The following is a 22,500-nucleotide window of genomic DNA, read 5'->3' as shown; positions in this document are numbered from 1 at the left end:
CGGACCCCAGCTCGCTACGGAAACACGTGAAGACCGTGCACGGCCCCGAGGCCCACGTCACCAAGAAGCAGCGCGGCGACGCCTACCCCCGGCCCCCACCTCAGCCCCGAGAGCCGGGCAGCAACGGCCATGGCCGGTCGCCGGGGCAACTGGGGTTCGCAGACCAAAGGGACTACAACCACGCTACCTCGAAACAGGACGAATGTCTGCAGGTCAAGTCCATCAAGTCGGAGAAGCCCATGGTGAGTCCCGTTTCAACACACATCACACTTTGACCTCTAAACTCTGACCTCTGATTCACATCAGCAACAGCTATTGGTGCAGTAGAATCTCAGTAGAGATAGAGTAGAGAGTGCAGTAGGTCCCCTCTAGTTCATTTCAATGTATTTGAAGTATGTAATGTACATCAAGGGAGCCCACAGCAAGGTGCCAAAATAATAGAACTATATCATAGCAAATGGATGAATACAGGTTCTGATCTCCGTTCACAGAACATGTCAGTACATCACCACACAGAACATGTCAGTACCTCACCACACAGAACATGTCAGTACCTCACCACACACAACATGTCAGTACATCACCACACAGGTCCAAGAACACAGAACATGTCAGTTCCTCACCACACACAACATGTCAGTACCTCACCACACAGGTCCAGAACATGTCAGTACCTCACCACACAGAACATGTCAGTACCTCACCACACAGGTCCAGAACATGTCAGTACCTCACCACACAGAACATGTCAGTACCTCACCACACAGAACATGTCAGTACCTCGCCACACAGAACATGTCAGTACCTCACCACAGAACATGTCAGTACCTCGCCACACAGAACATGTCAGTACCTCACCACACAGAACATGTCAGAACATCACCACACAGAGCATGTCAGTACCTCACCGCACACAACATGTCAGTACCTCACCACACAGAACATGTCAGTACCTCACCACACAGGTCCAGAACATGTCAGTACCTCGCCACACAGAACATGTCAGTACCTCACCACACAGAACATGTCAGTACCTCGCCACACAGAACATGTCAGTACCTCACCACACAGAACATGTCAGAACATCACCACACAGAGCATGTCAGTACCTCACCGCACACAACATGTCAGTACCTCACCACACAGAACATGTCAGTACCTCACCACACAGGTCCAGAACATGTCAGTACCTCGCCACACAGAACATGTCAGTACCTCACCACACAGAACATGTCAGTACCTCACCAAACAGAACATGTCAGTACCTCACCACACAGAACATGTCAGTACCTCACCACACAGAACATGTCAGTACCTCACCACACAGAACATGTCAGTACCTCACCAAACAGAACATGTCAGTACCTCACCACACAGAACATGTCAGTACCTCACCACACAGAACATGTCAGTACCTCACCACACAGAACATGTCAGTACCTCACCACACAGGTCCAAGTCTAGCAGATCTAGAGGTTGGCTGTCACACAGTGGTACTATCAGCTGACTGCATTAGACTTTGTAGGACATTCCTCAAAACTCAACCCCACTGTTCAACTACCATTTGTCAAAAATACTTTAAACTCTGAGGAACATGTGTTAGCAGGTATCTAGAGTGTAGTGCAGTGTCCAGATAGCTCTCTTCCCCCTCTGAAGTAGGTTTCCTAACCACGCGTTCCCTTCTGTGTGACACGAGATGAGACACGAGTAACAAGGATGTGTGCTTTTGATCTCTGCTCTGCCTTTGCCGGTGTAATAACTGAATTTCTCTCCTATCTAATGCCTCGTGCATTAACTCCCCCCTGCCTTTCTAAGGACAGTGGGTAATCAGGTGAGAGTGCTGTCCATTCACCCGTTTCCACTCTCGTGGCTCGTCATGTACCATCTGCCTGCTCAAACCCACCTCTCGCTCACGGCATTGAGGCGGCACGGCGAGGCCGCTCCGCTGTAGTTAGAGCCCATTAGCTCTTTCTTGTCATCGTTTGTGATCATGCCACCCCTCATCTTGTCGTTACACCATAGTGCAATGTGTCCGCGCGCTCCATCTCTGCCCCCTGAAAAGGGCTGCCCTGGCGTCAGGAGGAGAGAGCGGGCGTGGGTGAGGCTAGCAGGGAGAGCTGCTGTATGGATGTGAATGACAGACTGAGGCTGAGAAAGAGAGAAAGAGAGGAGGATGAGAGAGGTCCGTTGAACAGCGAGTCCTTCTACTCAGGACGAGAGCAGAGGTGAAGGAGTGGAGGACCTGTTTCAGGCGGAGCCAGTAGGACTCTCTCTTCTTTCTTTCTTCCTTTCTTTCGTTCTTTCTTTCTCTCTCTCTCGCTCTTTCGCTTCTGCAGACCATCATATAGTTCCACCAGGGAGAGCGTCCCAATTAGGGCCCGTCTGGTCTGACAAAACAGCATTGTTTGTTCAGCATTGTTTTCTGAAAATAGAACAAAAACGTCTGCCTCTTTCTCTTGTGTGCACTGTTTAGAGACTCTGTGCCCCATTACAGTTTTGTGTGTGTGTGTGTGTGTGCGTGTGTGTGTGCGTGTGTGTGTGTGTGTGTGTGTGTGTGTGTGTGTGAGAGGAAGTGTGCTTGTGTGTGTGTGTGTGTGTGTGTGTGTGTGTATGTGTGTTTGTGTGTGTGTGTGTGTGTGTGTGTGTGTGTGTGGGTGTCTGTGTGTGTGAGTGTGTGTGTGCGTGTGTGTGTGTCTGTGCGCGCGCGTGTGTGTGTGTCTGTGCTCGTGTGTGTCTGTGTGTGTGTGTGTGTGTGTGCTCGTGTGTGTCTGTGTGTGTCTGTGTGTTTGTGTGCTTGTGCGTGTGCATGTGTGTGTGTGAGATTGACTGCTTTATTTAGACAGAAAAGACACAGCAAATTGATGTTGAGCAAATCAGCACATCTTAAGGAAGGGACAGCTCATTAAAGAGTTATTTAACAGCATGTCCTGACGAATATTTAAGTGACTAAGTGCTTATCAGCCGTATCATCCGTTAGGTATTTGTCTGGGCAGCCGCTTACTCTGGGAGATATCATTTGAAAGTACACATCATAAATATTCTCGTTGGACATCATACATATGTTTAGCCATTGTGGTGTGTTCTGCTGTCATGTTGTTGTTCTGTTGTTCTGTTGTCAAGACATTCATATGGGCATAATATTCTTAAAGAGTTTTTTTTTCAGTTCCCATTGCATGGATGTTTGTACAGTAATAAAATAAATAGATTATGAATGTGAAATGTGTGTGTTATGTCTGTGGATTAATGCATTATTAATGTGAAATGTGTGTTATGTCTGTGGATTAATGCATTATTAATGTGAAATGTGTGTTATGTCCATTGATTAACGCCCCCTCTATCTCCTCCCTCTTTCCTTTCCTTTTTTCTCATTCTCTCACCTTTCCTCCTCTTTCATAACTCTTCCTTCCTTCCTTCCTTTCCTTCTGCGGTTTTCCTCCCTCTGTCTTCCCTCTGGTCCTCTTCTGCCCTCTCCAGACGTCTCAGCCAAGCCCTGGCGGTCAGTCTGCATGCGGCGGTGAGCAGTCCCCCGGCGGTGCCCCTCCCGGCCGTGGAGTCCAGCTTGTTGTGAGCGCCGTGAGGCTGCAGGGGGAGGGGGAGCGCGCCCGGGGGGAGGAGGAAGACCAGGAGGAGGAGGACGAGGAGGGTGGGGGGGAGCTGGAGGAGGAGGACGAGGACGAGGAAGATTACATGGACCAGAACCAGGCCCCCATCATGGACGCCACGGTCTCCACGGCAACGCTGGCACTGCAGGCTCGGCGCAGCGTGGGCCGGCCGCTCCGCTGGATGGAGCAGGTGAAGATGGAGCGGCTCCGGCAGGTGAACGCCGCCCCGGCCGGCCTGGCGCACCTAGCCCCCGTGCCCCCAGTCAAAGGCCACAGCCTGCCCACCATCCTGGGGAAGGGTAAGAGCCCTGCAGAAATGTGTGTACGCTACGCTAGGCTATGCTAGGCTACACTACGTTAGGCTACGCTAAATGAATGATGACAAAGGCAGCAGTGGAATTGGAATTTGATTAGCACTGATGCAAGTTTTTTTCTTTCTTCAAATTGTTACTTTTAGACTAGCTTTGACATCACTTCCTGATCATTTCCTGATGATCTTTCTGCTCTTCCAGAGAGAGGCTCAAAAAACGTATCACAAAGCACAGAACAAAGCAGCTATTCAATGTCCGTCTCTCTGATGTAACCCGTCCTCTCTCTCTCCCCTCCCTCAGGTTCGTGCCTGGGCCACGGTGATTACAGGGGGGTGACTCTCCCCCCGCCTGCCCTCTGTCCGGAGACGTGCGGGACGGAGCTGACGGTGCTCAGCCTGCTGGGCAAGGGGCGGCGCGACAGCAACGAGAGCGCGGCCAGCACGGGCTACCTGACCTGCAGCCGCCGCTCCTCCGGCATCTCGCCCTGCTTCTCCAGCCGGCGCTCCAGCCAGGCCTCGCAGTCGGAGGTGAACGCCCACCGCTGCCGCCACAACCTGAGCTCCACCGACTCGTACGACCCCATCTCCACCGACGCCTCGCGCCGCTCGAGCGAGGCCAGCCATCACGGCGGGGGAAGCAGCATGGGAGGAGGAGGAGGAGCCATGCCTGGGGGTGTCGGATGGGGTGGAGGAGGAGGAGGAGGAGGAGGAGACGGGGGTGGTGGAGGTCACAGAGGTTCGGGAGGAGGAGGAGGTGGGCCCAGAGGAGGAGGTGTTCTGAGCCTCACGCCGGCGCAGCACTACCACCTGAAGGCCAAGTACGCCGCCGCCACGGGGGGACCGCCCCCGACGCCGCTGCCCAACATGGAGCCCGCTAGCCTGCGCTCCCGCATGCCACTGATGGGAGACGCACAGGACGGGAGCAACCCTCCACTGCCCCCGCTGGTCAGACCGCGCCGCTGCAGCGATGGAAGTGCCAACGGATACAGCACGCATAACGGCTACCGTCACCGGGGGGGGCTCTACCCGGGCGAAGGGATGCTGAGCGCCACCCGACGAGCAAGCGACCCCGTACGGACCGTGCACGCGCAAGACCCCGACGGCATGCCCCAGATGCACCACCACTTCAGCAGCCTCAGCAACATGCACCCCTTACCGCCCCTCTCCAGCCAGCACGTCCACCCGGGAGAGGCCTACAGGCACGCCAGCCTGCACCACCACAGCCACCACCACACCCGCTCCGAGGGGAACCTGCAGCGGAGCCTCCACTCCCCGTGCCCCCCCAGGATAGAGGAGCACTCCGCGCTGGAGGACCTGGCCATGGAGGACGACGGAGGACTGCTGCTGGGGTACGAGGACATGCTGCCCGACGACCTGCTGCAGTACATCCGCTCCCAGGAGCAGGAGGCTCTGTACAGGCAGCACTCGCAGAACCACAACGGGGACCTCCACCTCCCTCATCATAGTAACAACGGCACCGGGGGTGACGTGGACCTTCTCCAGGTGAACCCAGCAGGTCAGCAGCAGCAGCAGAGCGGAGAGGGAGAGGGCATCAGCGGTGGCCAGGAGCAACCCATCCAGTGGAACGAGGTGAGCTCAGGCAGCGCACACCTGTCCCCCTCGGGGAGCGCACACCTGTCCCCCACCAGGCAGCAGCAGCCCTGCGGAAGGTGGTCGGAGCGCGGCGGCGTGGTGGCGGTCGGCAGGAGTCCGTTTGGCCAGTTTGGCAACATGGTGGTGCAGCAGCAGCAGCAACAGCAGCAGCAGCAGCAGTCTCAGCTCCCGGCTGATCTCTTGGCCCAGCCCCGAGGGGGTGACACGCAGTCGGCGAACCCCATCAACAGCTACAGGTATCCCATCTGTAGTCTGAGCTCCTCCTCCTCCTCCCGCAGGACCTCCGCGTCCAGGCTCCCTCAGCTCCAGGCGTGCCAGCTGAACGCCGGCTTCGTCGTCAAGTCCGAGTCATCCAACGCGTCCTGTCAGGAGAGCAGGAGGAACAGCTCGAGCACGCAGGTCTTCGGAAGAACGCCTGACTTCTCCCAGATTTCCCTCGGTCCAATCCGCCAGAGCTGTGGCCAACAGCAGCAGCAGCAGCAGCATCAGCTCTTCCCGGCCAGTCAGCCCGCCGCGGCACAGCTAATCGGGAACAACCTGCTGCTCCAGAGGTCCTCTCAGGATGGCCTCTCTCACGGGTCACTGCTGCGCCCGCACCCACCCGCAAGTTTCCAACCAAACGGGAACAGCAGCAGCTGTAGAAGCTCCACCCGACCCCAGCAGCACCTGACCGGTGGCAATCACGTCGGCTCCTCCAGGAATGGCGGCTCGGCACACTGCTCCCTGGCTGGACACATCTCCGGCCTGAAGATAGAAGCTCAGGACCAGGCCAGCTCCTGCTCTTCACTGCAACAGCAGCAGCAGCAGCAGCACCAACGACAAGCGGGCTTCTTCCAGCCAGGTTTTGGAGACTGTAGAGAGGCCTTCGACCCGTCTGAGGCCAAGCCGCTGTCCTTGCCCAGCACAGAGGAGCGATGCCTGATAGAGGCCCAAGCGGCTCCACCCGGGGCCCAGTCAGACGCTCCCTCGGCCCCTCTCCTGTCCCCCGGAGCAGACCAGGTGACCAGCACGGTGGACGGGAGCCCCGGCTGCGAGGTCCTGGACAACGTGGGCCTGGACTTCACCCCCATCCTGGAGGACAACTTCGACCAAGGCAGCCTGGTGTCCGACGCCATCAGTGCCAGCGTGTTCCAGGGCATGTCGCGGACCTCCTCTCGCCTCGCCACCCCTCGTGCCTCGGCCGCCTTCGCCAGTGTGCCCTCCGGGCTGAACAACATGGCCATCGGCGACATGAGCTCACTCCTCTCCACCCTCGCCCAAGAGAGTCGCTTCCTGGCCATCATGCAGTAGCTCTCTCTCTCTCTCTCTCAACTTCTCTCTCTCTCTCTCCCTCTCCCCCCTAAGCCCCCTTATGTTGCCACACGTGGAAGGAATTGCTTTAAAAGGTGAAATTAAAAGGGACACAATCTTATAAAAATAAACATTTTTGAAAATAAGAATAACGCAGAGGAAGAAAGTTGATGTTTTTTATTGACTGTTGGTTTATGAAAGGATGTTAACACCGAGTGTTGGTCAAGCAGATGTATTTTCTGTCTATTCCACATAGCAGCAGAGATATGCCAAACGTATATAAGGATATATAAATATAGATTCCATTTGTGGAATGAAGGCTATTTTTTAAGCCCTTTTATAAAACTATCTCTTGATAATGATGATTGGAGGCCTCGTCTCTCACTCGTCACTTTGAAACAGTATTCCGTGTGTTGTCTTTATTTTATTTTTTTTTATTTTTTACTATTTGTGTTTCTTTTCATTTGTTTGTTTACCTGTATCTTTTCCGTTCTTTTTGCTGTACACTGTTGATATTAATGCATGTTGCTCACATGGTGAAATGTACACACTGTCTTTTTAAGTGCGTAGGCTAGCTCATGTGCCAATGTAACTTGAGAGAACCATGACTTGTAGTATACACATGGTGCAACCACACACTGAATCCAGAACTTTGACCCCCCCGACCCCGACCCCCCCCCCCCCTCCCCACCATCAGCAGGTCAATACAGGGTCACATATCACAACATGCAGGCGCTTAGGTCACATTTTTATACGGTATTTACATTTTTTTTTTTAGGTTGTTGTTTTAGTACTTTTTATGTTTGCACAATACGTAAAAGATTGTGTTTTTAGTGATTTTACAAGCCTCACCAAGTGGTGTGCTTGTGTGTGAGTGTGTATACTTGAGCAACTTGTTCCAGTAACGTATTGAGTCCAAATATGTAGGGCCATTTTGACGTCAAAGGTACTCTTAGAAGCAATTGTGTATAACTTGATTTATCACTTTTTTTGTATGTACTCACCTGTATATATCACTTTTGATCTTTTCTCACATTGTAAAAAAAAAAAAAAAATCATGCTTACTATTTCTGATATCAGGACCATCCGTGTACATCATCAGAGATATGTTACAGAGACTTTGGATCTTGATTGGAGGATAATTTGCTCTGTGTTCGCATCAGGAAGAAGAACAGGTGGCATGACTGCACATCAACAGAAGGCACTGTCACAGCCCATGTACAAGATGTCATGTGATTCCAGCCAGGAGTGTTATTGGACCATGATGTTCATTTCTTTGTCACCATTTCCTTCATATCGGTAGTTTATGATTTAGCTGTTGTGACTAGCTACAGGAGACAGATTTTAAGACGATCCTGCTCCTGTAACCTCTTCCATGGTACTAACATCCCGCACATTTCTTTGTAGGCCCCGAAAATGTTCAGTTTTGTATACCACAATGAGAGATTTATTAACAGTATTATCATTGATCTATATCGTTTTGTGTGTACAGTCTTCAGCACCATCCTGTAGCAAATTACTGTAGGTACTGTCTGCCAGATTGGTTGTGTTCTTTTACAGTATGATAGTCTGAGTCATTTGTTTTGTAGATGTGTAACAGTGTGTCATGATATTGTTGTTTTGAAAATGGTATGACCCACCCCCAAAGGAGAGGTTTTGAGGGTGGGTGTAAGGTATGTGCCTTATCTCAACCTGTTCAAATTAGAAAACGTACACATAAAAATACAAAACAAAAAAAAACAGATCACTGCCACTCTTCCATAGTGAGTTCTTATATAAAAAATGATATACTGTTATGTGTTACGTATTTTCTTTTTCGCTTTTCAGAGCAAGAGTTATTTGTTCAAAGATTTTAGGAAAACAGTGAATTCTCTGACTCTCTGTATGTGTGTGTGCGTGTGTGTGTGCGTGTGCGTGTGCGTGTGTCAGGAGAATATGACACATAAGATCCATTTTATTAGAAAAAAAGAAAACATCAACTAAAAACATTTTAAAATGTTGTTTAAGAACTTTGAGTTATCACATTTCTTGCCTTTTCGATTTGATTGTTTTTTTTATACTTGTAAATATATAACCGTTCTGTAGGTTTAGCTCAGACTTGAGGAGGCACCATGGGCCAAAAAGAGGAAAAATGAAAAGTGACTGAAAAAAAAACAACAACAACAAAACAAAAACAGGGATCCAGGGTCCAGGTCCGTGTTGAGAATGGCGAGAAAAGATAGCACATCCATATTGCCAACAGGGCCCTGATGATCTTTTCTAACTGACCACAAATGTTTGTATGGTTTTAATAAAAAAGGAAATTATATCTGAAACTTATTTCCAGTGTGCTTATTTTGTGTTTGTTAGAGTTGTGATGAAAACCGTATGTGCTTTAATAATGTGTAACCCATAAAAGTATTGTTACGACTTATTATGTTTTAATGAATTATGTTTTTTATCTATAAATTAGGATTTGTTCATGTGATGATATAGGGATGTTCGAAACATACCCAGTGGCACAGCGCTGGTCGTTGCAATACCAACGTTAATCACAAGAGGGCAGTATAGTCTTTCTGGACATTCCGCAGACGCTACAAATGAAAATTGTAGCGACCCTCACAAACTCTCAAATACACCCATACATGCATTAGCGTCATACATTTCCCTTAGCTTAATGAGAGAGAGGTTGGTCGGGGTGCTGAGGAGAAGGAGCAATACGAGCGCATTGTCTAGTTCATAGAGTTATCCTGGACGCCACCAAAAAAATGTGTCAGACGTTCATTAAGTTAAGAGTTCAGAGCGTTATTAAGTGTACCCTGTTGTCCATCAGTAAAAAGACTGAGAGATAAGATTTGGACTACGTTTCATGTTTGTAGTTACCCCATCCATCGCAACGCTATCTTGGGTGATTCCGAAAAGGTCTAGGTTATATCTGGTAACATAAAGACACAGTTTGTCTTGTCTTTGTTACTGTAGATTTACATTTGGTTTCCTTTATTCCGTAGGCAAGTTTGTTTACCTTATCAGGTAAAAGCGGCACCCTACGTATCGCTAAAACACTTACTTCAGTGGATTGAAAATTGTCATTTGGTTGAGTATCATGAAAGAATGGATAGTTCATGTTTCGTCAAGTGGATTTTTTTAAATGACAGGCATTATAACAACCAGTTTATGTGGCCCATTTCAAGTGCAGTTGTGTATGCAACGCGTAGGCCATTCCCTCGCTTTTGTGTTCAGGCATAACTTTTGCACCGCTTTTGCAACATGCGGCAGGGGAAGGGTGAATGTTCCAAAGTGCTCATATTCTGATGCCACGCCCCCCTCACCACTGCAGCGCCTGGACCGGCTGGAACACGGAAGAGGTGAAATCTCTATTGTACAGCCGAATAAAGTAGTTTGATTACGATTGTTGTTGGCTATACATCTCCGTAAGGCTTACCTGATAACCAGAAATGTGTTAAATCCGTTGTCATTGTCAGGGAAGCCCGTGACGTAGCGCTGTGTTATTGCACGTACGCCGAGCACGAAAGATGTTGTCTATTTAAGGGACATTAGAGTGTGATGACCTTACTTTAGATTCCTAGCCTTATTAGACGCCTACTGCAAGTTGTTTCCCACGTGATGAAGCTACTAAGCAAGATCGGAGGCTTGAGGCAAGTAGATAGTGAGAGATTTAAGCGGTAGGCGCTGGCAGCTTCTGTGATGCTTGTTGCAGGAAATGTCCCCTCTTGTCTTTTCTGCACGTCTCTGTTTTGTATCGTTACGTAATATGGTTGCGTGGAGTTTTTGTGTTCGGAAGCTTGGTAGTTATACGCAGAGTTGTGCCTACTGTGCGTTGCTGTTTCGAATGAAGCCTACTGAACGCATGGAGGATGTTGCAAAAGGTTGAAAGGTTGTAAATGCCCGCCTATGCTACGCCCCACTCCAATGAATAGCGATAGCGATGATTGGGGGGGCGCATCAGGCGTATCTGTTGCTATAACTGCTTGTGGTGACAACACGTTGTTTACACTGCGGAATTAACCTATAGCGGGGGTCTATTTCTCTCAGAAGGTGCTAGGAATCCAGAGGCTGCGACCCCGTATGCAAAGGACATCCTAAAAAAAGGAAAACCAAAATGGTCATTACAAAACACACCAGAGTTCTGCCTCTGAATGACATGGAGCGGCTGGAGAGGACCCTCTTCCGTCTGGAGCAAGGTAGGCCACAATATACGTGTTATAATTATCTCTATTAGTTCACCGCGCACTCCATGTCACAACTGGGCCGAGTGCACGGAAAAGTATTGCTGCGAATGTTGCAAACTTGGCGTCATAAATTACTCTGGCAGCGGTCGGCCAACGAGCTGCAGGTCTGCAGCATGTGCATAGACGTGCAACGCTGTGTGCCAATGGGAACACAGTGTTCTTTAACGTTGTCATCATTGTTTGGTATAAATTCCGTTTTATAGTGATATTCTCTGCAAATGTGTGTGTGTGTCTGTGGGTGTGTGAGTGTGTGGCCAACGCCAGAATCAATGCACCTTTGCCATTTGCCGAAATGTCATGGCGAAAGAGTAAGTGCTATTAATAGCACTGTTGAAGGGCTTGTGCAGCCTGTTGTCTCTGCCATGGCTTCGGCATGGTGTTGTGGACATTGCAGCAGAGTTCCTCACCATAGGCACAAGCCACACTATACTTGTGCAGTTCACTAGCAGCACAAAAACATGTCTTTCACTCTCTCTAGTCATGAAGAATACTTGCTCTCTCTTACTCTGCCATAGTGAACTAAAAGTGATATTCATTTCAGTTAAAGTGTATACACAAATGTGTGGGGTTTTTTTTAGCTGTAACTAAACAATATGACTCTACTTTGACGAAACTCATCAATGCTGGTGATATTATTGACAAAAATGCAATTTCCATTATAATGTGCATTTTATGGGTTGAATACATGTCAATATGCCATCTTCTGTTTAAAATCATCCAATGCTGATGTAGACTAGACCAGTTGGTACACATCTACATGAAATACATAACCTCTCAGCCACTCCCTGCCCCCCTCTCAGCCCCTTGCCCACTCTTAAGCATTTTTCAAACGTATGCAGACTTAGGCCTAGAGCTTGGGGTGTACTTACGCTTATCACACCTCGGTGTAATAGTAACAGTGGTGCAGTAATAACTAGCGGCTGCACTCTACCTACATGTACGTTATATTGTGAACTGTTCTGCTAACCTGTGCGTTATTTGTGTTATATACCAGGCTTTGAGCTTCAGTTCAGGCTGGGGCCCACGCTTCAGGGCAAGTCTGTGTGCGTCTACACCAACTACCCCCCAGAGGGGCACAAGTATGATCCTGTCAAGTACCGTGCCCTGGACTGGATCAACCTAGCAGGACGCGAGGACGACTCGGACAAGTACTGCAAGCTGGACCTGGAGATAGCAGGCTCCTACCACTACTACTTCAGCTCTGGGTGAGTGTATAGACATGTCCCTTTTACTGGGCATCCAAAAAGACTAGATAAATATTAGAATAATAATAAATAAAAGATCAATATTCTTCGGAGCTACACAGGGGCCAGGGGGGGAGGCAACAGTTGGATTTCCACTGAAGACGTTTTTTCTCTACAGCCCGCAGAGCTTTCTTGCAGCATTTCCTTCTGATCGTTTTGAAATGTTTCTTCCTGCTCACTGTTTTGTTTTTTGCACTTCAACTCACTTAGGCAGCCTTCTGTTGACTGTAGTGGATGCTGCAAGGGTAGCCTCTCATTAAGTTTTCATAATAATTTTAGGATTTTAAATGGCAGATACCTTGTTTTTCCAGATGCTTTTTCTTCTTGTGTATGAAGGTGTCTTGAACAACCTACTATCATTTTGTTCACCTGTTTCCTAATGACCATCTTTCAGATCATGTGTCTGGACTCTTAGAAAAAAGGGAACTATTTTCTAAGAGAACAATTTCCTATTCACTCATTCATTCAGTCAGTCATTCATTAATTAATTAATGCATTTAAATACACATCTCTCCATGGGCTGTTGTTATATCCGGCCATCTTGTTTGATGTCAGTGTGACACAACCATGTTCTCGACAGGGAAGAGAAGAATAAGAATGGCAGCGGCTACATCGTGGTGGACCCAGTGCTGCGTGTGGGTGCAGACAGACAGGTCCTCCCCCTGGACTGCATCACCATCCAGACATACCTGTCCAAGTGCCTGGGCCCTCTGGACGAGTGGATGGACAGGCTGCGCGTGGCCAAGGAAGCTGGTGAGAACCAGGAGGACTGTCCGCTGTCACCAGAATCATGACGACCTGAGCGATCAAAAAAAATAACATGTTTTCATACTCTCACGTGAATGTGTGTGGTATTTTATTAGTTTTAACCCTGATTTTGTTGACAGAGCTGGTCTCATGTTGTTAAAAACATAACAGAAACGCTATAGAAGCCACAGTGCAGTTGGTTCGTAGTTCTGAGGTATGAGGCGACAGTTGGCTGAACCTTAGACGGTATTGCTGTTTGAACATTATTTAGGACACAGTCCCCATGGGTCGTTGTCCTCTCTCTATGTTTGTAGTGTCTATCGCTACCAAAGTATTGAGCGCTCTTATGTGTGTGCATTCCTGTTCAATGGGCTGTCCCCTGCCTTACCAGTCGCTCACTCCTACACAAGCACACGGTCATGTTGCAAGCATGTTAACATGAAAGAGCCTAGTTTTCATAAATCTTCCAGTTGAAATCATTATGACTGTTTTGCTGAAGCACTTAAGTCATATCTGGATTTATGGGTGCATAACAGCAAAAATAAAAATAAAACCTTTTGAATAAGTTGAGAAATGTCATATCTGGTTTAACTATACCTTTTAGTCAGTCACCTTTTTTATTATCTGCTTATGCTGATGATGTCGTTGTATTTGTGAAAAATCAAAAAGATGTGGATGTTTTAATTAACACAGTTACAGACTTTGGCAAGATATCTTCAGCAAAAGTCAATTGGAGTAAAAGTGAAGCAATGTTTAAAGGAAACTGGGAAGGTGGGACCCCTACTTTACCTCAAGGTCTGAGGCTGTGTGGAAATGGTTTTAGATATCTGGGTGTATTTTTAGGCGGCCGTTGCAATAGCAATCTCTCACAAATTTCACACAAAATTCTTCAGTAGTCAAATCTATAGATTTTCTCTCTCATCCCAGGGTACAACATGATCCACTTCACACCCCTGCAGAAGCTGGGGAAGTCTCGCTCATGCTACTCCCTGGCCGACCAGCTGGAGCTGAACCCCGAGTTCTCTCCTGCGGGGAAGAACTTCACCTGGGCCGACGTGGGGAACCTGGTGACCAAGCTGAAGACCGAGTGGAATATGGTTTGCATCACGGATGTGGTGTATAATCACACAGGTGTGTAGGCCGTGACATCTGTTATCTGTCATCTTTAGAAGAGAGGTATGTCGCTATGTCACTGGACATTTGCGGTTTGAAGTAGAAGAAGTCATTTGACTTGTATCTTGTCACTGTGAACAGAAGAAGAACAAATAATATGTTCCTAAAGGCTTGTTTTGTATACCAGTAGGATTGGTTTTGGAGCCTATTTACCATGCCGGTGGCTTCCCAAATTTTGTCCTGTTGAAAATATGTATCAGAATCAGAAGTAGATGTATCAGAATTAGAATTAGGTGTATCAGAATCAGAAGAAGGTTTCTTGCCAAGTAGGTTTCCCCATGCAAGGAGTTTCCCCTGGTTGAGTTGTGCAGAACCAGTTAAATGTACAAAGGGAAACTAAATAAATCATTGCGATTAACATAATTTCCACCATTTTCCACTATTTTAACAACAAGGATTCATAATGAAATGATTGTTGGTAGTACTAGACCGAAAGAAAATTGACATAAACTAGGTTAAGTAAGATACAAACTATTTTAGGTATAACTTGAATATAACTTGTAGGTTTAAAAGCATGAAAGATGATTAAGGACGTGTCTTCTGGGCAGGTATACGAATATTGTGAGGGGATGACCATGTCTCAATGGCAGAGGTGTACTCCTCATGTGGAAAGGTAGATCTCTAAACATGTGGACAGGTAGATCACGCACAAAACACGCCGCTGTGTGAATCTGTCAGGGGCACCAGTGAGAGAAAGCTCCACGGTCTGCCCCTCCCCTGCGGGAGTGGGGTGGGGGGTGGGGGTGGGGGCAGGCAGGCAGGCTTGTGTTGCAGTCGCAGCTGTCTGAGTTACATCATGAGGTTCATCCGTAAGTCAGCCTGAAGGTCAGGTCGGCAGGTCTGTCTCTCTGGGGCGAGCGCCTCTGCTTGAGCGGCTCCGGCGCCTCGAACATGAGACCCCTCGAAGCCAGGCCGATGGACGGCCGTGACCGAGTCACAATGCGGCTACCTCTCTGGGGTCAAATTAAAGACAACTCAATTTGGAGCGTGTGGAATGATTTTCACATGTGTAGTAACGTTTAGCAGCTGGAGAAATTTTTCATGTATGTGTGAAAAAGTGGATCGGTAGGAAACGTGTGTCCATCCAAAAACATTTTTACACATGTGCCAATTATATCTAATCTAACATTATTATTTTATATGTATACACGTGTATATATATAACATTTTCACACATGCACAAAAGATTTCTACAGCTGCAAAACTTTATTGCATATGTGAACTTCACTGCACAAGCTCAACATCTTTTTGACTTTAATTTGATCCCATATACCTCTTGACATTTCTGAGTGGAGAGGATGAATGGGGTCATGGAAGCAGCGGCCTGTGGCATTATAACATTTCATTTGGCGTCTGCCAAAGACCCAGAGACATCTGCCATGTCACCTTTCAACACCTTTGCCAGTCTAAGACGTGCCACTCCTCTTCACAGAGACCCCTGCGAACGCTGACGACTGTTTGGATTCTGATGAACGGAAAACCACAGCCTACTCACTAGGGTCTTTTTTTCAGAATTGTTTGATGGAATAGGATTACTTTAATCAGATTTAATCACACTTTAATCAATGTATTACCCCTAGAGTCCCTAATAATTTGAAAGCTAATCTTCTATCTAATCTTATTTCTACTTGAAATGTTATAGAATATTTACTGTAGACACAATTCAGTCATCTGTCAAATTGTGAATAGGACAATAAAGCCCTCTTGCCATACCAAATACACAGTTTTAACTTTATATATTATATATATATATATATATATATTATACTAACAATTCAATGGAACAAGGTTTTTTTCACTGACAGTAGTTGCTAAAATGTTCAGTGCAGAGGGTATTCTGATTGTTCTAGATGGTGCCAGTAGAACTCTATAGATCAGTTCTATTCTAAAATTGGCAGGCCAATCTAGTGCTTCACTGTGAAATGAATAGCATGGAGCCAGACAGCCTGTGAGCTGTACCACTCTTATCTCTGATGAGTCTCTCACCACTGAAGGAATCATAGTGGTGTGTGATTTAAAATGCAATGTGCCTGCAAAAGATAGAAGTCATACAAACCAAATTAGAAAACAAGAATGGGAGCATTCAGAGAATGCAAACCTCTGCCTTGTGACCTTGACCTTGTGACCTTGACATCTGAAAATCGAATGAATTATTGCCATTATATTACCCAATCTCCCCACAAAGTTTGATGGAAATCGGTCCATGCGTTTCTGCGTAATCCTGCTGACAAACAAACAAACAAGCAGACAAACAAACAAACATACAGGGGTGAAAACATAACCTCCTTGGCGGAGGTAATAATCATTCAGCACATCTAGTTCTGGACAGAGTATGTTCATGTACCAGAAGTCCTGCACTTAACTTGTGTACTGTTAGTTTCTGTTCATTAAAGTCTGTTCTAGTGGGGACCAACCACTGTCTCATGTAATCTTCAGATAGCAGTGGCTCTTGTAGTATTTGTTTTCAATGGAATTTTGGCATCAGCATAGATTGTGAAGAGAGTCTTTACACCTCTTTCATAAGGTCAATTGTGTCCTAGTTTGATTTAAGTTTGTCTTTTAAGTTTTTGAGTGGTTTGTCACTGGAAATGATTACCACCTGTAAAGAAAGCAGATGTGATGTCAGACACACAAAGGGTTGAACGTACTAAAGGTGAACGCTGTAATGGGGGACTGCCAATGAAAACTAGCCTTTTGGCTACAATTGGGTGCATTTACATGTTAATGTTTATTAATGCACACTGTCCCTCTTCATCAAATAAACAAATCAAATCAAATCAAGGGCCTTTTTCTGATTGTATATTCCTTGTCACTTACCATCAGCTTCGAACAGCCCCTGGATCCGTGTGCATCCGGAGTGCGGCTACAACCTGGTGAACTCCCCGCACCTGAAGCCTGCGTGGGTGCTGGACCGCGCCCTCTGGCACCTCACCTGTGAGGTCGCGGACGGGAAGTACAGCCAGCGGGGCCTGCCTGCGCTCCTCACCAGTGAAAAGCAGCTGAGTGTGAGTCCCGCCTCATTCTGTGCCCCAGTATACACACACATCCATAGCCTAATACACACACACATCCATAGCCTAATACACACATCCATAGCCTAATACACACACACATCCATAGCCTAATACACACATCCATAGCCTAATACACACACACATCCATAGCCTAATACACACAGCCTTAGCCTAATACACACACACATCCAAAGCCTAATACACACACACAGCCTTAGCCTAATACACACACACATCCATAATCTAGGAATCCAGAGATATACCCCCCACCCCCCCTTTTTTTTTTTTTTTTTAGTTTTAATTTCCTTCAAAGTATATACGTATACTATGCATGTGTACAGACTATGATTTTGTCTTTATTTTAGGGTTGCTGTCTGGGTTGTGGGAGGGGGGAAGGGAGAATTCTTTGTAAAACTTGAATCCGTCTCATTTTATGTTTTCATGTGTTGTTACTTCAAGAAAACAATAAAAACTAATTTGAAAAGCAGCTGAGTGTGAGTCCCGCCACACGCTGGCAATACGTGAACTCCAAGTCCCAGCATGCAGTGCTTTTATGTGTGTTCACTTAGGATAGACAGTCATCATATCACTACGTTCACTCTTAAGTGACTGCTTAAATAAATAAATCAGCAACGGTGAGATTATGCATAGAAGGGGAATGTTTTATGTGAAATCCTGAATTCCCATTTCAGGTTTTGCGCGAGATCATGTGTAAGGACGTGTTCCCTCGGATCAAGCTGTGGGAGTTCTATCAGGTGAACGTGGACAAGGCCGTGGAACAGTTCAGGAAGATGCTGGGGGCAGGTGAGAACTGGAGTTCCTCAACGCTTTTTGTTCATGTTGGTCTGGACCGAAATGTGGAGGGGGTTAGAAGGAAGGATTATTTATTTATTAATTCATTTATTTATTTATTTATTTATTTACTTTTGAGGGTTGTGGATTGGAGGGGGTCTGATGGGAGGATGGTGATATTTGGCTTTTGTTGTTTTCAGAAAACATCAAGGAAAACGCTCTTGCCTTTGTATTTTTTTATCATGTATAACCTCAACGTACCCTGCAATAAATGTATAAAAAAAAATCAAAATAAGAAGGAACTAAAGCATTCATGAAGGAACTTTAATTCAAAGTACCTTTCACCACATAGTGCTTTCACAGAATCCATCCTCACTGACTGAGGTAATTCCTCATTTTTTCCATTTTGCTCAGGCACCAAGCCGGTCAGAAATGGAGCAGAAGACAGGTCAAAGCTTCGAATCATTCAGGACCCCCATCACAGGCGCTTTGGCAACAGTGTAGACCTACACACAGCACTGGAGCACTTTGCTCAGAACGGGTGAGTGGACATAACCTCTGACCTGCACTCCCTGCTCATGCTCCAGTGTTTGGTATACTCTATGACTATAAATGACTGACTATATACGTATGACTTAAATAAATACATTAAAATTCTCAATTGAAGTTAATTTCTCCCACACATTGGTATAAGTAAGCCTAAGTGGCATTTTGCTCAGCGCAAAAATGTGAAATATTTCCAACCATTTTGATTCCCCCCCCCCTCTGTCAGTAATGAACATCAGGACTGCTGCAATAGGCTGAGGAGGAAACTAGAAGAGATCAACAAGGAGTTCTATGAGGAGGCGCAGCGGCATCAGGAACAGGTTGGAGACTGCCTGAGGAGCACATGTCTCTCTATATTCAACTTCTCCCATCTCACCATCAAGCGCTCCTCTCAAACTCTTCTTCCTTCTTCTTTCAGGCCATCAACTGCACCATGGGAACTATAGTTTATGAGCGTTTTGCTGACCATGGACCTAAACTGGGAGCTGTCACCAGGGAAAATCCCCTGGCAACAATGTAATGTTTGCTGAGCAATAGTGAATACAAAACTATGTGAAATTGTTCGTATATTGTGATTGTGTTACCACCATGTGCAGGTAGTTCACCTTCCCATTTGTGTATTGTGATTATGTCGCCGTGTGCAGGTATTTCACCTTCCCATTTGAGGAGATGTCCATGGAACAGGAAATGACAATGTTGCATCAGGATGATAAAGCGTGTCACTTCCTGGCTCACAACGGATGGGTGATGGGAGATGACCCCCTCAGGAACTTTGCTGAGAAAGGTCAGAGGTCGTGGCCAGCTGTGTCACGGTGGTTGAAGGCCTTTCAATTGTTACTGGGGTCATTTGCAATACCTCCAATACATTTTAATTACATAAAGAGGTGTTCTGTTTATTTAGCTGTCACAATTTAGGTACATTTTACCAGTTGGACATGAAAACAAGGCAAAGGAATGTGTCTATGAAGCTTTATTGCTGTTTCACTATACAGTTGTCCCTTTTACATTTTGAACCTATTTTTAATCGCGGTATTTTTGATACTGTATCGATGATTTATTGGATCCTCCTTATGTAGTCTGTATGTGTATCTAGCTCCATTCTGTGTCTCACCTCAGGCTCTAATGTGTACGTGTCTGTGGCTGTGTCTGTGTCTGGCCTCAGGCTCTAATGTGTACAAGCGGCGGGAGCTGGTGTGCTGGGGAGACAGTGTGAAGCTGAGGTACGGGGAGAAGCCTGAGGACTGCCCTTACCTGTGGGCTCACATGAGCAAGTACACAGAGATCACCGCCAAACACTTCGCCGGGGTCCGTCTGGATAACTGCCACTCTACACCGCTCCACGTGGCCGAGGTAGGCTGAGAGGAAGACATCCTTCGCATTCACATGACTTGCTGTTTGGTGATTTACATTTACATTTAGTCGTTTAGCAAACGCTTTTGTCCAAAGCGACGTACAAGGGAAAGAACAGTCAAGCATTAATTATGTAAGGGATAACGGCCGACGAGCTGTCCAGTTCTACGAAGTTAATGGACGCTGCGGGGCAAAGAACTTCGTAGAACTGGACAGCTCGGAGGCCGTTATCCCGCTTATCTCCCGTTTACAACATCCACAAATGTTTTTATTATTATTATTATTATTATTTAGAATTTCCTTTATCTTTAGGAAATTTAATATGCATAATAACCTGATGAATTCTTGATTTGAAGCCTAGTGCTCCCGTTAGAGAAAGTAGTGCGTTTTTTGAAGAAAAAAAAACCGTTACGTTGGTTGTCAATGGTAACCATTCATGAGCATTGATATGGAACGGCGATTTAACGTTTCTACTGGGACTACGTCCAAGGTGTCCGGTTATACGAACTTAATGTACACCCCATTAGCCAATCAGAAAACAGTATTTCGTTCCAGAGGGAGATAAGCTATTGTACTCTTCCATGGATAATGTTTCGCTGTGCGAATTTCTCCTATTACACAGGGAATGGAAAAGAAACATTCAGCAATTAAGGAAGCAATTTTGTTTACTTGAAGGTTGTGAAAGGTCCTTGAAAGAGTTGTTGAAAGGTTTTGAAATGTTGTCACTGTATATGGGTGGGAACTCTGCAACCCAGGGACATTGCAATTGTTAGTGTTGTGAAAACCCAAACTGACTTCTCCTATTTTTGGGCATGTCTGTATATATGTACTCTGTAGGCCATGCTAGCTGCAGGCAGGTGAATCAGACCCAATCTCTATGTGATAGCTGAGCTCTTTACATTAACTTAGTTGAGGCACACTGACTCCTGTAGGTCTTCATTTAAGCACTCAAGGTTTTGAGCTATCTGATAGTCTAGCCATTAATGCTACCATAGACTTGCTACTGAGCTACCTAGTGCTACCAACTACAAGATAGGCATGCTTGTTTGAGTGCGTCGGTCAATTCAATCTGGCACTCAGAAAATGGATTGATGCTCTGTAGTTCAACAGCGCTGAGCATTCCATTTCTCAATGAATTAACAAACAATTTCACTTTATTAACTTTATCTTTATTTTACCTCTGGATTTTAGCAATTAATAACACCAATCCAGACAGTATGGGCTAACGCCTATGGCAGCCCATTGCTTTGCCTGTCCATTTTCCCTACAGGAGTGACTCACTAGTGCCTCTCGAGGTACAAAGAGGTGCTTCTTACTTTAGTAGATATCTGGGCAACGTTTTTTACACAACATCAAAATGGTAATTTCTTAACCTTCTATTGCTGGTGAAGGTGAAAAACAAGGGCAAGCGATTCAAGTTAATCGAATTCATTAAATGCCTTTTGATGAATTAATCTGGATTAATCGCATATATCAATGACTTTTTTGTGACGCCACTACGCTACAAGAGCAGCAACTGCGGGTTCAAAGCAGACTAGAAAGGATAACAAGGATCAGGATTCATGCTTATTGTTTTGTATCATAAGTCTTAGTGGAAATTGTTTTTTCAGCCTTATGCTTTTAGTGTTGTGTTTGAAGAATGTCACCCTAAAACTGCCTTTTGTGTTTTTTCCCCCTCCCCTCCCTTTTTTTTATGTCATCCTAATTCTCTCTCTACTGACCTCTTCATCTAAATCCACTCTTTTGGGCCTATTTCCTTCTTCCTACCCTTTTCCCTCTCTTTCCTCTGCCACTCTCCCCCCATTCTTGCCTCCATTGGTTCATCCCTGCCTTGCCACTGCCCAAACTCGCTCAACTTTCATGGCACGTTCTCTCCCTCCTCTGCCTTTCTGTTTCCCCCTCTCCACCTCCCTTCCCCTCTTTGTCCCTGGTTCTCATTCCTCCTCTCTTCCCTCCATCTCCCAACACCTTTCCCTCTCTTGTCCCACTCACTCTCTTTCTCTTTTTGTACACCCTTAATCTCCACACCTCTCCCCCTCTCCCCCTCTCCCCCTCGCTGCTGCTCTGCCTGTGTGCAGTACATGCTTGCGGTGGCGCGTGCCGTCCGTGCTGATCTGTATGTGGTGGCTGAGCTCTTCACTGGCAGTGAAGATTTGGACAATGTGTTTGTGACACGACTCGGTATAACCTCTCTCATCAGAGGTAAGGCCCCTCCCTCTGCACTGAACACCCCACTCTGTCCCTCCCACACCCCACCCCACCCCACCCCAACCAAACGGTATTGAAACAGTACCTTTCGCTACAAAAGTTTGTCTAATCGTGTCATTCTATATCTTTTTTAAGTTGCCTTGGAAGTTTGTTGTTTTCATAACATTCTCCTTAGCTGTGATTTCATTTCTTATACTGACTTTGCAAGCTGACCTTTAGCATAAATAAAAAATATGTTTGCAAACTATTTGGCCCAAATGTACTGCTTACTTGTTGCAGGTGCTAAAAAGCTTTTCAGATAATTATCACTGCGATGCAATACTATAATATTGTTATATTAACTGGCTAGATCTAACACAAGAAACAGATCATTATTACTGC

General features: G+C 46.3%; 2 protein-coding genes across 4 annotated transcripts in view; both read left to right on the top strand.

Moving 5' to 3' along the window:
• Positions 1-6,868, top strand: part of gli3 (GLI family zinc finger 3) — a 43,214-nt gene extending 36,346 nt beyond the window's left edge. Inside the window, exons 9-11 of the mRNA XM_080855098.1 lie at positions 1-242; positions 3,475-3,901; positions 4,214-6,868. The exon at positions 1-242 is cut by the window's left edge and continues 43 nt beyond it. Of these exons, the coding sequence (XP_080711224.1) occupies positions 1-242; positions 3,475-3,901; positions 4,214-6,816 (3,272 nt within the window). The 3' untranslated portion in view covers positions 6,817-6,868. The remainder of the gene's footprint in view (positions 243-3,474; positions 3,902-4,213) is intronic.
• Positions 6,869-10,137: 3,269 nt separating this feature from the next.
• The window catches only part of agla (amylo-alpha-1, 6-glucosidase, 4-alpha-glucanotransferase a), a 24,229-nt gene continuing 11,866 nt past the window's right edge, over positions 10,138-22,500 (top strand). The window contains exons 1-13 of one of the 3 annotated variants that reach the window (XM_080855346.1): positions 10,138-10,160; positions 10,849-10,997; positions 12,040-12,250; positions 12,870-13,042; positions 13,964-14,167; positions 17,033-17,214; positions 17,916-18,027; positions 18,430-18,556; positions 18,788-18,881; positions 18,980-19,077; positions 19,206-19,345; positions 19,724-19,911; positions 21,990-22,113. In XM_080855346.1, coding sequence (XP_080711472.1) covers positions 10,916-10,997; positions 12,040-12,250; positions 12,870-13,042; positions 13,964-14,167; positions 17,033-17,214; positions 17,916-18,027; positions 18,430-18,556; positions 18,788-18,881; positions 18,980-19,077; positions 19,206-19,345; positions 19,724-19,911; positions 21,990-22,113 — 1,735 coding nt within the window. In that variant the 5' untranslated portion in view covers positions 10,138-10,160; positions 10,849-10,915. Of the gene's footprint in view, positions 10,161-10,308; positions 10,452-10,848; positions 10,998-12,039; positions 12,251-12,869; positions 13,043-13,963; positions 14,168-17,032; positions 17,215-17,706; positions 17,718-17,915; positions 18,028-18,429; positions 18,557-18,787; positions 18,882-18,979; positions 19,078-19,205; positions 19,346-19,723; positions 19,912-21,989; positions 22,114-22,500 lie in introns of those variants that run through there. The other 2 variants (XM_080855345.1, XM_080855347.1) reach the window with 2 other exon arrangements.

This window comes from Sprattus sprattus, assembly GCF_963457725.1.
Source record: "Sprattus sprattus genome assembly, chromosome: 17".
Lineage (NCBI taxonomy): Eukaryota > Metazoa > Chordata > Actinopteri > Clupeiformes > Clupeidae > Sprattus > Sprattus sprattus.
Note: the sequence above shows the minus strand (reverse complement) of the source record. Positions and strands in the feature narration are given on the sequence as shown.